This window comes from Dendrobates tinctorius, unplaced genomic scaffold (genome assembly GCF_039654945.1).
Source record: "Dendrobates tinctorius isolate UK_male_01 unplaced genomic scaffold, ASM3965494v1 ptg000551l, whole genome shotgun sequence".
Classification (NCBI taxonomy): Eukaryota; Metazoa; Chordata; class Amphibia; order Anura; family Dendrobatidae; genus Dendrobates; species Dendrobates tinctorius.
The window spans coordinates 291,819-306,848 of NW_027362209.1; the positions used below are offsets into that span (position 1 = coordinate 291,819).

General features: G+C 44.2%; 1 protein-coding gene across 1 annotated transcript in view; it reads right to left on the reverse strand.

Moving 5' to 3' along the window:
* Positions 1-218: 218 nt before the first annotated feature.
* Positions 219-15,030, reverse strand: part of LOC141078395 (oocyte zinc finger protein XlCOF29-like) — a 50,947-nt gene continuing 36,135 nt past the window's right edge. The window contains exon 4 of the mRNA XM_073565134.1: positions 219-263. Within this exon, the coding sequence (XP_073421235.1) occupies positions 219-263 (45 nt within the window). The remainder of the gene's footprint in view (positions 264-15,030) is intronic.

Here is a 15,030-nt window from a genome sequence, read left to right on the forward strand (position 1 = left end):
GAGGAAACCCTGACAAGAGTGATCACTATTATCAATAAATTTGGTAAATTTTCTGGCCTATATATAAATTGGGGGAAATCTGCTCTGATGCCTCTTTCCCATGCTCCGAGCCACGACTTGAGACTCTCTCCTTGCTAACCATTGTAACCAGTTTTAAATACCTGGGTGTCCATATTTCTAAAGACAGTAAACTTGATTTGCACCTTAATATATATCCGCTACAGGAGATGGTTAAAGTCAAATTTGAGGTAATCTTCCACTGTCTGTGGCCGGACGTATTAATTTAATTAAAATGATATTACTCCCCAAACTTAGCTACTTTCTTCAACATAATGCTGTAGTGGTGCCCAGATCCTTTTTCGCTAATTTGAATTCCCAAATCACATCTTTTATATGGGGGAAAACTAGGCCCAAACTTAAGCTAGCCACTTTGCAGAGGCCCAAGAAGGGAGGGGGGACAGCGTTACCCGATTTCTTCCTGTATTATTTGTCTAGGCAGGCCAAAGCCATAAGCACGTGGATGCCCAGCGGTCACCTACCTAATTCTGAAAAGCATTTACTTCATGCCGCACAAACTAGTTGCCCGTTGGGATTTTTGGAAATGAGGAAAACAAATGTCTCACGACTGCTGCCCCTGCTTCGTCTGGCACGATCAATATGGAAACAGATCAAGAGGGTGGTTGGATTTGAGGATATTGTAGCTGAGATGCCCCTATGGAGTAATGGTTACCTTCCGGCGTTACTTGAACATCCATCTGCTGAGTTTTGGGCTCAATATAGTGTCTCTACGATAGGCGATCTGTATGACCGTGGAACTTTGATTTCTTTTGAACAATTACAAATTAATCGCAGTGTCCTGAGGTCTCAGTTCTTTCATTATTTACAGCTAAGATCAGCGTTTCAATCACATATGAGATGTATAGATACAGATAATGCTATTTCATCTCTACCCTTGATAGGGATCCTTAAATCACAGGGCCCCCAGGGTCTCATCTCCTCTCTATATACATATCTGTTGTCAATAGGGACAGAATCCACCATAGACTCCGTTAAGAAGTGGGAAAGGCTCATCCCAGATACACAGGGAGAGGAGTGGGAAGAAATTCTAGAGTCATCGATCAAGGTATCTCTGTCTGTTAAAAACAGGATGATACAGTTATACATTATAAATCAATCATATTTGACTCCAACTTGGCTCTTTAAGATGGGCCGATACCCATCTTAATGTTTGAGATGTCATTCAATAGATGCAGACTTTGTTCATATGATTTGGTGCTGTCCGGTTGTTGCACAATATTGGAGGGAAGTGACATCACTACTGACGTCTCTGGTACAAATTCCTGTTCCCCTTGAGCCACTGATCTGTCTATTTGGAGTATGGGATGAGGAGACATGGGGTCAATATGATGGGATATTCCTAATAGAGACACTGTTTATGGCACGAAAGGTATTGGCATTGCGGTGGATGAGGAGTTCATCTCCCTCTCTCGGGTCCTGGATCAGCCTGGTAAACTCGATTATTCCATATGAGCGCACGTTATATCAGAAAAAAGGGTGCCCAGGTAAATTCAACAAGATATGGGAGAGGTGGAATTCCTCTCACCTTACTTTACAGAGTGTAGATGTCACATAATAAACAACTAAGTGTGTGGAAGTAGGCTGCGGAATAGTTTTTTCTTTTTTTTTTTTGTTCTCGTAGATGTAGGTATGATTTAGTAGTCAGGTAGATCTCATCACTGGAATAATAACACAAGGCCACTGTGATTTAATGCATATTATGTTTTGCTTTATTTGTATGCAATTGGTATTTACATTTTGCTGTACATTTTAATGCAGTGTGAAATATGTGTATTTATATTATGCTAATTATGCAAATTGTCTCTTCAGAGAGGAAGAGGACTAGAACTCTAGTGCCACCTATTGGAGGTAGCAATCCTAAAAGTCAATGTTGACCCTTTAACGAGCCTAGTTACATGACTTAGGATAAAAGCCAAGCCAGAATCTCCATTTGCAGACACTGTGTTTCGGGGTACTGCCCCTCATCAGTGCAAAGTGGGAGAAGATCTGGTTTGGCTGTGACAGAGGCGTCTGACCGATATCCAAGAAGTATCATTTCTCCTTGCGTAGAATGACATGCTAAGCATGTCGAGGTGAGGAGACTTAAAGCCGCAATGCTCCTCTGTGAAATATGCTAATTATGCAAATTGTCTCTTCAGAGAGGAAGAGGACTAGAACTCTAGTGCCAATCCTAAAAGTCAATGTTGACCCTTTAACGAGCCTAGTTACATGACTTAGGATAAAAGCCAAGCCAGAATCTCCATTTTATCCTAAGTCATGTAACTAGGCTCGTTAAAGGGTCAACATTGACTTTTAGGATTGCTACCTCCAATAGGTGGCACTAGAGTTCTAGTCCTCTTCCTCTCTGAAGAGACAGTATGTATGCAGTACACTTGTTTATGGTTCAATAAACAAATTTAAAAAACAAAATAGGTCAATATTAAATAGTCTCCTGATGAAGCCTTTAGTGAGGATGATGAAATCCATAGAAATTAGAGGCTTGGAGAGTGAGTGTCAATACATCACCTCACCCTATATACTGAGATGTGGGGTACATGTTTTTCTATTAGTCACCTATTGATTAACCTTCAGGGGGTGAATTATGGGTATAGTTTTACATTTGGAATTAATAAGGTTTAGTTTTATCCTTTTGTCAGCAAACATGAGGAATGGCAAGAGACAACCCATTTATGAAGGTGCAATTTTGATTAAAACTATTCCAACATTATGAACATAAAAAAGGCTTCTCCCCTACGTGACGTCGCTGATGTTTATTAACAGTTGATTTCCGAGTAAAACATTTCCCACATTAAGAAAATGAAAAAGGCTTCTCCTCTGTGTGACTGCGCTGATGGTGATCAAGAAGCGCTTTCTGGTTAAAATATTTCCCACATTAACAGGAAAAAGGCTTCTCCCCTGTGTGAGTTCTATGGTGATTAACCAATTGTGATTTCCAGTTAAAACATTTCCCACATTCTGAACAGGAAAAAGGCTTCTTCCCTGTGTGAGTTCTATGGTGATTAACCAATTGTGATTTCCAGTTAAAACATTTCCCACATTCTAAACAGGAAAAAGGCTTCTCCCCTGTGTGAGTTATATGGTGATTAACCAAATCTGATTTCTGGTTAAAACATTTTCCACATTCTGAACAGGAAAAAGGCTTCTCCCCTGTGTGAGTTCTATGGTGATTAACCAATTGTGATTTCCAGTTAAAACATTTCCCACATTCTGAACAGGAAAAAGGCTTCTTCCCTGTGTGAGTTCTATGGTGATTAATCAATTGTGATTTCAAGTTAAAACATTTCCCACATTCTGAACAGGAAAAAGGCTTCTCCCCTGTGTGAGTTCTATGGTGATTAACCAATTGTGATTTCCAGGTAAAACATTTCCCACATTCTGAACATGAATATGGCTTCTCTGCTGTGTGAATTTTCTCATGTGTAACAAGACTTGAATTCTGAATAAAACATTTCCCACATTCTGAACATGAAAAAAGCTTCTCTCCTGTGTGGGTTCTTTTGTGTTCATCAAGATTCCCTTTCTGGTTAAAACATTTCCCACATTCTGAACAGGAAAAAAGCTTTTCCCCTGTGTGAATTCTATGGTGATTAACCAATAGTTTTTTCCAGCTAAAACATTTACCACATTCTGAACATGAAAAAGGCTTCTTCCCTGTGTGAGTTCTCTGATGTGCAATAAGATTTGATGTATTTATAAAACATTTCCCACATTCTGAACAGGAAAAAGGCTTCTCCCCTGTGTGAATTCTATGGTGATTAACCAATAGTTTTTTCCAGCTAAAACATCTACCACATTCTGAACATGAAAAAGGCTTCTTCCCTGTGTGAGTTCTCTGATGTGCAATAAGATTTGCAGTATCTGTAAAACATTTCCCACATTCTGAACAGGAAAAAGGCTTCTCCCCTGTGTGAATTCTATGGTGATTAACCAATAGTTTTTTCCAGCTAAAACATTTCCCACATTCTGAACATGAAAAAGGCTTCTCCCCTGTGTGAGTTCTCTGATGTGCAATAAGATTTGATGTATTTATAAAACATTTCCCACATTCTGAACAGGAAAAAGGCTTCTCCCCTGTGTGAGTTCTCTGGTGTGTAACAAAATGAGATTTCTTGTTAAAACATTTCCCACAATCTGAACATGAAAATGACTTCTTTGCTTTAGGACCAGTTTGTTTTTTAATGCCTCTTTTGTGACTTTGATTTTCCTTAGTAGTAAGTAATGAAACAGAAGGTGGGACCTGTTTCATAGGATCAGACAGATCTTTGCTGTAAATAGATGATGATATATCTGGAGTAACAGCAATCACTTCAGTTGTATCTTGTAGGATCTCAAGATCATCAGATTTAAAAATTGAAGATGTCAGCTGTCCCTCTGATCTCCTGGTACAGTCATCTGCTAAGATAAAAAACATTTTTTTTAATAAAATATCCTTGAGTTTTATATTTTTGAATATTTCAACTTAAACTGTCCATAAAAATGGCAAGCTATGTAAAAAACTTTAATTATTTACCAAGACAATGACAGTTCACAGTCTAATAGAAAACCTTGTTTGATGAACCAGTAGTGTGTGGTGTTCAACTGTTTGTTCATTCTGCCTCCCAAATATTGAATAAAAAGAAATCAATCAATGTTATGTAGGCGAAAATAATACCAATTCTCATCTCACAAAAAACAAGTCCTCACTCAGGTCCATCATCTGTCAATGGAAAACCAGATAAGCCAGGCTACAGTTAATGTTATAGTTAGGGTTAGTGTTAGGCTAAAGTTTGGGTTACTGTTAGGGTTACTGTTAGTGTTATGGGAATATATATGTATATTTCATATAGATCTCACTTGCATGCTATATACGCCATATAAACTCCACATATACACTCTATATTCATATATGCTCGCTTAGAGATATAATCATAGCTGTCTTGAACTTTTTTACTAGTTACTGCAGCTGACCTGACCCCATGAAACCTGTCTGGACAAACAACTTGAGAAATATCTAGCAGACATAGGAAATGGGGAAGTAAGGCCAGATGTGCCAGCCGATACCAGAACATGCTGACACTGTAAAAACAATAGGCCGCAAATTATATTGCTAGAATCCGCTTTTTTGGTAAACTCTTCCATATATGTTCATGTATGCAAACTGACCAATTAAACTAGAAGTTCAGCCTTTATGTTAATCAGATAACCTCCTGTTATGATTGAGTCACCGTAGGAGGCAAAAACAGAAATGCTAGCTAAGTCCAGAAAACCAGAGAAGTTGGCAGCTATCGGATTGCAGACCACTGAACCTATCAACACAACTAGCAGTACCCGTGGGGGGTTCCTACGATGCCCTAGACCCCTCGATCACAGCCGGAGAATTAAATAGGCCTAAAGAAAGAAAGGGGAAATCTAAACTGCCCCAGAGCAGACCCCAAAGCAGCAGGCAGCCCCCAACATATAATGATGGTGAAGCAAGATGAAAATACTAACACAGACAGAAAGATAGACTGAGCAAAGAGGGGCCAAAGCTAACTTGATAGAAAAGGACAGGAAGGCTGCTGTCTGCAATCCGTGAAAAACCCTATGAAAATAAGAGCCAACAAACTGACAGTGAAAAAGGCCCTGAAGACGCTAGGCTTCAAAAAGCTATGTCAGCACTCAGGAATAACTAAAGAGTTAGCGTGCACACACGTCCTAGTAGTGAGGTGCAGGTGTAACGGACCAGTAGGTCCTATTACCAATAATAATCTATTCACCGCACACTCTGAGGAGTTTAATGCAAACAAGTGTTCATTTTATTATGTACAAAACATGTGGGAGCCAAAAAAGAACATATAGCACCAGGTAGAAGCGATATAGATATTACGACGTTTCGGCTCAGTCCGAGCCTTTATCAGTTTATCGCTGTGTCCGGTTTCCAATCTTTTAGTAAAGAGGAGAAGAACTCCCAAGTGAAAGAGAGATGGCTATAGCTGTGGTGCTTTAGAGCGGCGCTGCAGCCAGGCGCGGGCTGGACACAGGGGGAGGACAGGAGAAGCAACAAACACCCATGCACAGGAAGGGACAACAGCGCCCACGCCAGGCCACGCGGTGGTGTTAGCTTAGGGGAGATATTGCAGGCTAAACCATTTGACAGGTTGCCACCAACACACCTGGTCACAGGAAAGGACAGGAGAAGCCGGCCCGGGTATCAGGTGGTGGCAACATTGTGGGAGTTATCACATTACTGATACCGACGAGCCAGGCAGGACGTGCAGTACAGCGTGTTATCATTCCCGGGTCACCAGCGCAGTGCACCCAGTGTGGTTGGCAGTTATCGGTTACCAGCAGCTGTTTCACATACGAGTCGCAAAACAAGGGCTTTCGATCTCTTTCGACGGACGTCTCAGTGTTTGCTACCCCATGATGTGCCGTTTGCTTTCCATGTAGACCCGGGACTGGAAAGTCTAAAGTCTTTTTTGCACTTCCTCTTTTCGCCTGTAGGGTGTGTCCCTGATATACATATTTTCAAGATTGTCACATTTTGTTTTACACTCTGCTGTTTGCATAATTTTATCTTGCATTTTTGGTAGTGGTTTTTGTTACTGCCGTATGAGAATTTTCAGGAAAGCTGGATCATTGTCATTTTGAGTATATTACTGTAGTCATAGTCTGCTTTTTGGTTTTCCATTGTTCTCAGATTTTACAGAGACGCAGGCATAAAAAGAGGAAGGTGGGTGCCTGCATTCTGCATTAACACTTTTTATTGTTGGAAGCTGTACTAGTTTTTGGACTTTTATTTCCTTTTTGGAGCGTTTTACCAAGGTTTACCAACTTTTGTGTTTTTTTTTCTTTCCTTTTTCCCTCTATTTTCCATAGTATTGGTTTTTGGTTTTTTTTTCTGAGTGGTTCTTCTAAAGTTTATATACGTTTTGATCTTATCAAGTTTTTGGTTTATTGTCCTTTTTCCTTTTTATCCCTTTTAATTTTTCTTCCGAGTTTTTCTTCCACTTTTCTTGTGACAGTTTATCAGTTGTTTTAGTTTTTACTTTTTGTCTTTTCAGTTCAATTCTTTTTTCTCAAAGAGTGATTACCTGTTTTCGAGTTTTTGAGTTTTTCTTTTTCCCCTCGTGTCAATTTTTTTGATTTTTATCCCCTGTTTTTGAAGTTTTTACCATGGGGAATAAGTTGGGCAAGCAGGAGGCTCTTTTACTTCCTGGAGAAAGAACTGCCACCCAAGTAGTGGCCGAGCAGGAAGGTGTTAAATTTTTGAAAAATTACAGACTGCTCATGAGAATATGTGAAATCCATCAGAAGGGCAGATTGCAAGCAGCAGAATGGCAGGATGTATTACCACAGAAAAAGGGAAAATTAGTTGATGCCAACCTGCTAAATGAAGCCACCGCATGGTTCCGAGTAGCAGCGGACCTGCATCGGTGTGGAGCCACTGAGAGATATGTGGACACACCAGGAAATGATTTTTATGTGTACAAGTTTGCAAAACGTATGAAACCATCTGCACCTCCACCCTATGGTGAAGGGCAATACTGGGTGTGTGAAGTCTGCTCTCAGCAGAATCCATTGTACAGGGAGACCTGTGCTGCCTGTGGTGCTCCGCGCCCCTCCCTACAGGGAGCGAGTACTGCAAGTCCCAGCATGCCCGCACTGGATGCTGGAAAGGGGAAGCGCCCGGCTCCCCCTCCTCCCTCTGCTCTTTCCTCGCTTCCTCCTTCACGTCTCTCACTCCCCCCCACCTTTTTCTCCGCTGCTCTCTCAACCCCTCCCGTCTCCTCCCTCCCTTCTGGCTCTCGCTCCAAAACTCTCTCTTCACACCTTTCATCTGTACTTCCTCTTTCTTCACACTCTCATGGTTCAGTGGTACCACCTGGGCCAACGCCCAATCCCGGTCCAGTATCACTGTATCCCGTTCTAACAGCACAGGGGACCTTTTATGTGCCGCACAATGCACAACCAGTGTCACTCATGCACTCAGGGGATGACGCTGAAAATCCTCAAGCTAACACTGATGCAGACAATGACCAGTCACACACTCAGACCCAGCAGGGGGCAGCCAGCTCCGCTCAACTGGGAGGGGGAGAACATCCTGCTGCAGAGGCAGATGAGGGACAGGTGGAGCAGGCAAACACCACATTCTCACCCAGGTGGAATTATGATCCTCATGCATTGCCACTGCAGCAGAGGGGGGAGATGTACAGAAAGGCATCCCATAAGTCAAAGCATCCGCAGCTGCAGTATCAAAAAATATCGCTATGAAGGTGGCTTCTCCTAAGTTTAAGCCTAGAATTATTGGACCTTACAAGATTTTGGAGATTATTAATCCGGTCTCTTTTCGTTTGGCTCTTCCTGTCACGTTTAAGATTCATAATGTGTTCCATAAGTCCTTGTTGAAGAGGTTTGTTGAACCAGTAGTTCCTGGGGTGGCACCTCCTGACCCTGTATTGGTTGAAGGTAACATGGAGTATGAGGTAGAGAAGATACTGGATTCCCGTCTGGCTAGACGGAGACTCCAGTATTTGGTTAAGTGGAAGGGTTATGGTCAGGAGGATAATTCCTGGGTCTCTGCCTCTGATATTCATGCCGAAAGATTGGTGCGTGCCTTTCATCGGGCTCACCCTGATCGCCCTGGTGGCATGGATGAGGGTTCGGTGACGCCCCCTCAAGGGGGAGGTACTGTTGTGAGTTCATTTTTCCCTTCACCAGTGAGGTCTGATGAACTCCCTCTTCTGGCGAAGGAAGGTAGTGAGGCTGATCACCAAACAGCTGAGCAGGTAGATGATGACTGGGTCACAGGAACTGATGACTGGATATAAGGCAGCCGACGCCCTGCTGCCTCGCTGGTGATTTCCTGCTGGATTCTTGGAGACCAGTCTGATTTCTGCTTCTCAAAGCTAGGTTTTGCTCTGCCTTGTGTACACTTTAGTTCTGGTTTTGTTTGCCTTGTTTTTTTGGAGTTCAGCCATCCCCGGCCGGGGGTGAGCTGAATTCCATTTTTGTCTCTGATCTGTTGATCTCTGGCTCTGTCTTCAGAATATACCTGAGTGCTGATATAGTCTTTTTGAAACCTAGCGACTTCAGGGCCTGTTTTTCCTATCAGTCTGTTGGTTAATTTTTGGATAGGGTTTTTGCGGCTTGCAGACAGCAGCTTTTCTATCCTGTCCTATTTAGTTAGCTTGGGCCCCATCATTTGCTCAACCTTTCTTTCTATCTGTGTTAGTGTTTTTCATCTTGCTTCACAGTCATTATATGTTGGGGGCTGCCTATTGCTTTGGGGTCTGCTCTGGGGCAGTTTAGATTTCCCCTTTCTGTCTTTAGACTAATTTAGTTCTCCGGCTGTGATCGAGGGGTCTAGGGCACCGTAGGAACCCCCCACGGCTACTGCTAGTTGTTGTGGATAGGTTCAGGGGTCTGCAATCCGATAGCTTCCAACTTCTCTGGTTTTCTGGACTTAGCTAATATTTTTTGTTTTTTCCTCCTTCGGTGACTCATCCATAACACAGGCCCATCATAAGATTTTTCTTCAAGTGATTTTCTATCTTGTCAGCACATTCTACGCACGCTGTCATTAGGCTTTATAGTTACAGATCTGGGCAGGTAACGGTCAGCGTCTCCTAATGTGAAGGAGAGAATGGCTAATGAAATCAATTATTAACCCCTTCCCGACCCATGACGCCTACGTAAGCGTCATGGAATAAATAGAGTTCCTGCTGGTTGGGAGACCGGGGTCACCGAAATGTCACCCCACCCACAGGTATTGGTGGACCTTTAGTTAACCCTAGGGAGGTGGCTTTGCCCCCCCTCGTGGTTACGATCGCTCTGATTGGCCATTGAAAATGAAACAGCTAAACTGAGCGATTGTAATATTTCACCAATGAAACTTGGTGAAATATTACAAATCAGCAATGGCTGATGCTTCACTAGCATCAGCCATTGGCTGGAGCTAGGTGACCTCTGTGTCATCCCCCAGATCTGATTGGAGCTAGCATACATGTGACGCTATCCCTCCAATCAGATGTGGGGCAGGTGTCAGGTATGGCTGCCCTCGCTCTTCAGCCTCATCCTGTCCGTGGTAGATGAAGAGCGAGGTGCTGCCTGCTGCCCTGACACCTGACAGGTCTCTGCCTGCTGCTGCTGTCGCCGATCACCATGCCTGCTGCCACTGCTGCCGATCTTCCCTCTGGTACTGTGCTCCGCTCCCCTCTGTTGCCTCATTACAGCCCCCGCCCCTGTGATCACTCACTCTGCCCAGGTGATCGCACCCCCCCTGCCCAGTAATCACCCCCCTGCTGCTGTCACCACTGATCTCCCCTCTGTGCTGTCCTCCGCTCTCCTCTGCTGCCCAATTCTACTCCCTCCGGCCCTGTGATCACCCCCCTGCAACAGTAATCGCCTCCCTGCCCCTGTGATCACACCTCAGCCCTGTAATCACCCCCTGCCCCAGTAATCAACCCCTGCTGCTGCTGCCGCTGATCTCTCCTCTGTGCTGTCCTCCGCTCCCCTCTGCTGCCTGATTCCACCCCCCGGCCCTGTGATTGCCCCTCTGCCCCGGTGATCATGCCCTGCTGCTGAAGCCGCAGATCTCTCTTCTGCTGCCTGATTCCGCCCCCCCTGGCCCTGTGATCGCCCCCCTGCCCCGGTGATCGCCCCCGGTGATCACCACCCTGCTGCTACTACCTCCTGACCCACCACGCCTGACAGCCCCCTCCTGTAGTAGAAAGTTTCAAACACTCGCACATACACACGCACACTATAAGTTTATCTTTTTTTACACATACACACCACACACACAATGTCCCACTCGTCACAGTCATCCCAGTCTCAAAGGGTGTACTCAGCTGAGGAGGCATATGCCTTTACTGCCTCCGAAGCGGATAGTGAGGGAGAGGACACCACTTTTCTCTATTCCTCCCACTCTTCCTCCTCCAGCGACACAGACTTACCACCACCAAGATGTCGCAGGATGAGAAATCGTCTGGAGCCCAGGGAGGAAGAGACGGAGGCCGAGGGAGAAGACCCACAGCCAAATATGAGTAACCCCCAACCTAGCGCTAGTCAGGCCCAACCTAGCACTAGTGCCCCCTCCTGGACCCCTGTCCCTGAGAATTTTGCTCCACGGAATCCTGATTTCATTCCCTAATCAGTAATCCAGTTTGAGACTGCCAACTTCAGGGAAAGAGACTTTTTCAAAGTCTATTTCTCGGAGTCAATTGTCAGTCTTATGGCGGAGCAAACAAACTTGTATGCCCAGCAATTTTTGGCTGAAAACCCTAATTCATTATTCTCTACTTGGAGTCCCATTGACTGTAGAAATGATGAAATATTGGGTACTGGTCCTTTACATGGGGATTGTGAAGAAACCAGAAATTCGTCAATACTGGAGTACTGAAATTTTATATCAAACTACAGTATTTGTCATGGTTATGAGTTGCAGACGTTTTGAGGCGATTCATAAGTTTCTCCATTTTAGGGACAACACTGACAGTCTTCCCTGTGATGACCCAAATTTTGATAGACTGTTCAAAATTCGGCCGGTCATCGAACACTTCAGCAACAAGTTTTCTGAAGTGTACATTCCCCAAAGGGAAATTTGTGTGGATGAATCCCTCATCCACTTCAAAGGGAGGCTTCAGTTCTGTCAGTACCTGCCCAGCAAAAGGGCGAGGCACGGGATAAAACTCTACAAGCTGTGCGAGAGTACCTCAGGGTACACACTCAGCTTTAGAGTTTACCAAGGGAAGGACACCAGGATCCAGCCCCCAGAATGTCCACCTGCTCTGGAGGTGAGTGGGAAAATAGTGTGGGATTTCGTCCACCCTCTGCTTGATAAAGGTGACCATCTGTACATTGATAACTTTTATACAAGCATCCCACTCTTTCACTCCCTCTCTGCCAGAGCCACCGTCACTTGAGGTACCGTGCGCAGAAACCAGAGGGGTCTCCCTTTGTCACTAATTGAGCAGCCTCTCCCTAAGGGTGAGAGCTGAGCCCAATGTAGCGGCAACATGGTTGTGGTCAAGTTCAAAGACAAAAGAGACGTCTTTCTCTTGACAACAATCCATGGTCCCAGCACCACGGCCTCCACCGTTCGAGATACCCCAGACCAGGTCCACAAACCGGACTGTGTCCTGGGGTACAACAAACACATGGGGGGAGTTGATCTTTCTGATAAAGTCCTCCAGCCCTATCGTGCCATGAGGAGCGCAAAAGTGTGGTATAAAAAACTGGCTGTGCACATCATACAAATGGCACTGTATAACGCATGCGTGCTATCACGATGTGCAGGCCAGACCAACAACACCTTCCTTCAGTTCCAGGGGGCGGTGATAAAGACCATGATTTTTGGAGAGGAGGACGGAGCGCGCCCCAGCCCCCCTGGAACTCAAGTTTCCCATATGGTACCAGGACAGCATGCTCCCACTAAGGGGAGAACAAAAATAAAGGTGCCGGGTGTGCTATAAAAGGGGCATAAAAAGGGAAACTCGTTTCCAATGTGAAACGTGTCCCGACAAACCTGGACTGTGTACGAATGAATGCTTCAGAATTCATCACACGTCCAGGGACGAAACACATCCTGACACTCCACTACAGAACTCACCCACACCAGGCTGACATACACTACACCACACACCCCAACCTGACGTACACTACACCACACACACACACCGACCTGATGTACACTACACCACACACAGACCTGACATACACAACACCACACACCGACCTGATGTACACTACACCACACACACCGACCTGACATACACTACCGACCTGATGTACACTACACCACACACAGACCTGACGTACACAACACCACACACCCCAACCTAACGTACACTACACCACACACCGACCTAACATACACTACACCACACACACCAACCTGACGTACACTACAACACACACCACCCTGACATACACTACACCACACACCACAACCTGACATACACTACACCACACACCAACCTGACATACACTACACCACACACCGACCTGACGTACACTACACCACACACAGACTTGACATACACAACACCATACACACCAACCTGACAAAGTGTGTCAGGTTGTTGTGTGAGGCGTAGTGTATGTCAGATTGGTGTGTGGTGTGGTATAGTGTACGTCAGGTTCGTGTGTGTGTGTTGTAGTGTATGTCAGGTTGTTGTGTGTGGTGTAGTAAACACCACACACAGACCTGACATACACTACACCACACACACCAACCTGACGTACACTACATACTTTCCATACGCGACATGGTGTCCGCTAACGATTGGAGCTAATTTTCCCTTCAAAAAGTCAAATGGCGTTCCTTCCCTTCCGAGCCCTGCCGTGCGCCCAAACAGTGGTTTATGATCACATATGAGGTATCGGTGTACTCAGGAGAAATTGACCAACAAATTTTACAATCCATTTTATCCTGTTGCCCATGTGAAAATGAAAAAATGAGGCTAAAAGAACATTTTTGTTGGAAAAATTGAAATGTCCATTTTTTCATTCCACATTGCTTTAGTTCCTGTGAAGCACCTGAAGAGTTAATAATCTTCTTGAATGTGGTTTTGAGCACCTTGAGGGGTGCAGTTTTTGGAATGGTGTCACTTTTGGGTGTTTTCTGTCATATTGATCCCTCAAAGTGACTTCAAATGTGAGGTGGTCATCACTAAGAAAAAATGGTGTTGTAAAAATGAGAAATCGCTGGTCAACTTTTAAGCCTTATAACTTCCTAAGAAAAAATTTTTTTCCCCAAAATTGTGCTGATGTAAAGTAGACATGTGGGAAATGTTATTTATTAACTATTTTGTGTCACATAACTCTCTGGTTTAATAGAATAAAAATTTAAAATTTGAAAATTGTGAAACTTTCAAAATTTTCACCAAATTTCCAATTTTTTCACAAATAAACGCAAAAATTATTGACCTAAATTTACCACTAACATGAAGCCCAATAGGTGATGAAAAAATTCTCAGAATCGCTAGAATCCGTTGAAGCGTTCCTGAGTTATTACCTCTTAAAGGGACACTGGTCAGAATTGCTAAAAATGGCCAGGTCATTAAGGTCAAAATAGGGTCAACCTTATATAAGTCAGTTCAGATATGGTGTACCAAGATGGCGTCTGTGTCTTCAGACAACACCCTGGAAGGAATCCTTGGAATGCAGAAGCTGAGATGCTGGATACCATATATGGAAGTGAAGCTGAAATGGACGTATCATAGACTGACACTGGCTACTCAGAAGATTGTGTGACACCCATTTCCTGTCTCTTTGTCTTGAGAATAAACTTCAGTTGTGTGCAAGCCTTTGCTGAGAAAGGAGTAGACATCTAACTCTGTGTTCGGAGTGACTCTTTAAGCGTGCACTCGGCCTATATTGGGTCAGGTACAAGCAATCATATAGATCTCGCTTTAAGGGATCACCCTCACATTAATCCCAGGGGTTAGGTGGATCCTCCAAGGGTTAAGTTCTATAGAAAAGGGCATTCAATGCCCAAAGTCATTGGAACAGTTTTGGGTGGAGGAGAATATTGTGGTCTAGAGGCAAAATGGTGATCATGGTAATACGGCCGGACTACACCACCGATAAAGCAGCCACAGCCGGTGACTGAGAGGAATCTGTGACGTCTCTGCATTCAGTGGTTACTACTCACCTGGGTAGTCATATGTGGGAATCTCCTCTTTACACCACTCATCACCCCTCACATATGTCTCTGTAGTATTAATATGGGTCAGATCTTCACCCTGAAACAAATATTGTAAAAGTCACAGACAGATGGAGAAGTCCCATCTATGATCAGCTCTAATCCTGCCATCTCCACCGTTCTCATCACACAAGTATAAAACATATAATACTGGAGGATAAAACAAGACTGAGCACAAGACCTTCACAGCCGTCTACACATCATAGGGGAGATCTCCTGACACCTTCTCTCCACCTACCTGATGATCCTGAGGAGCACTGGGATCTTCTTGGTTACAGTCCTGT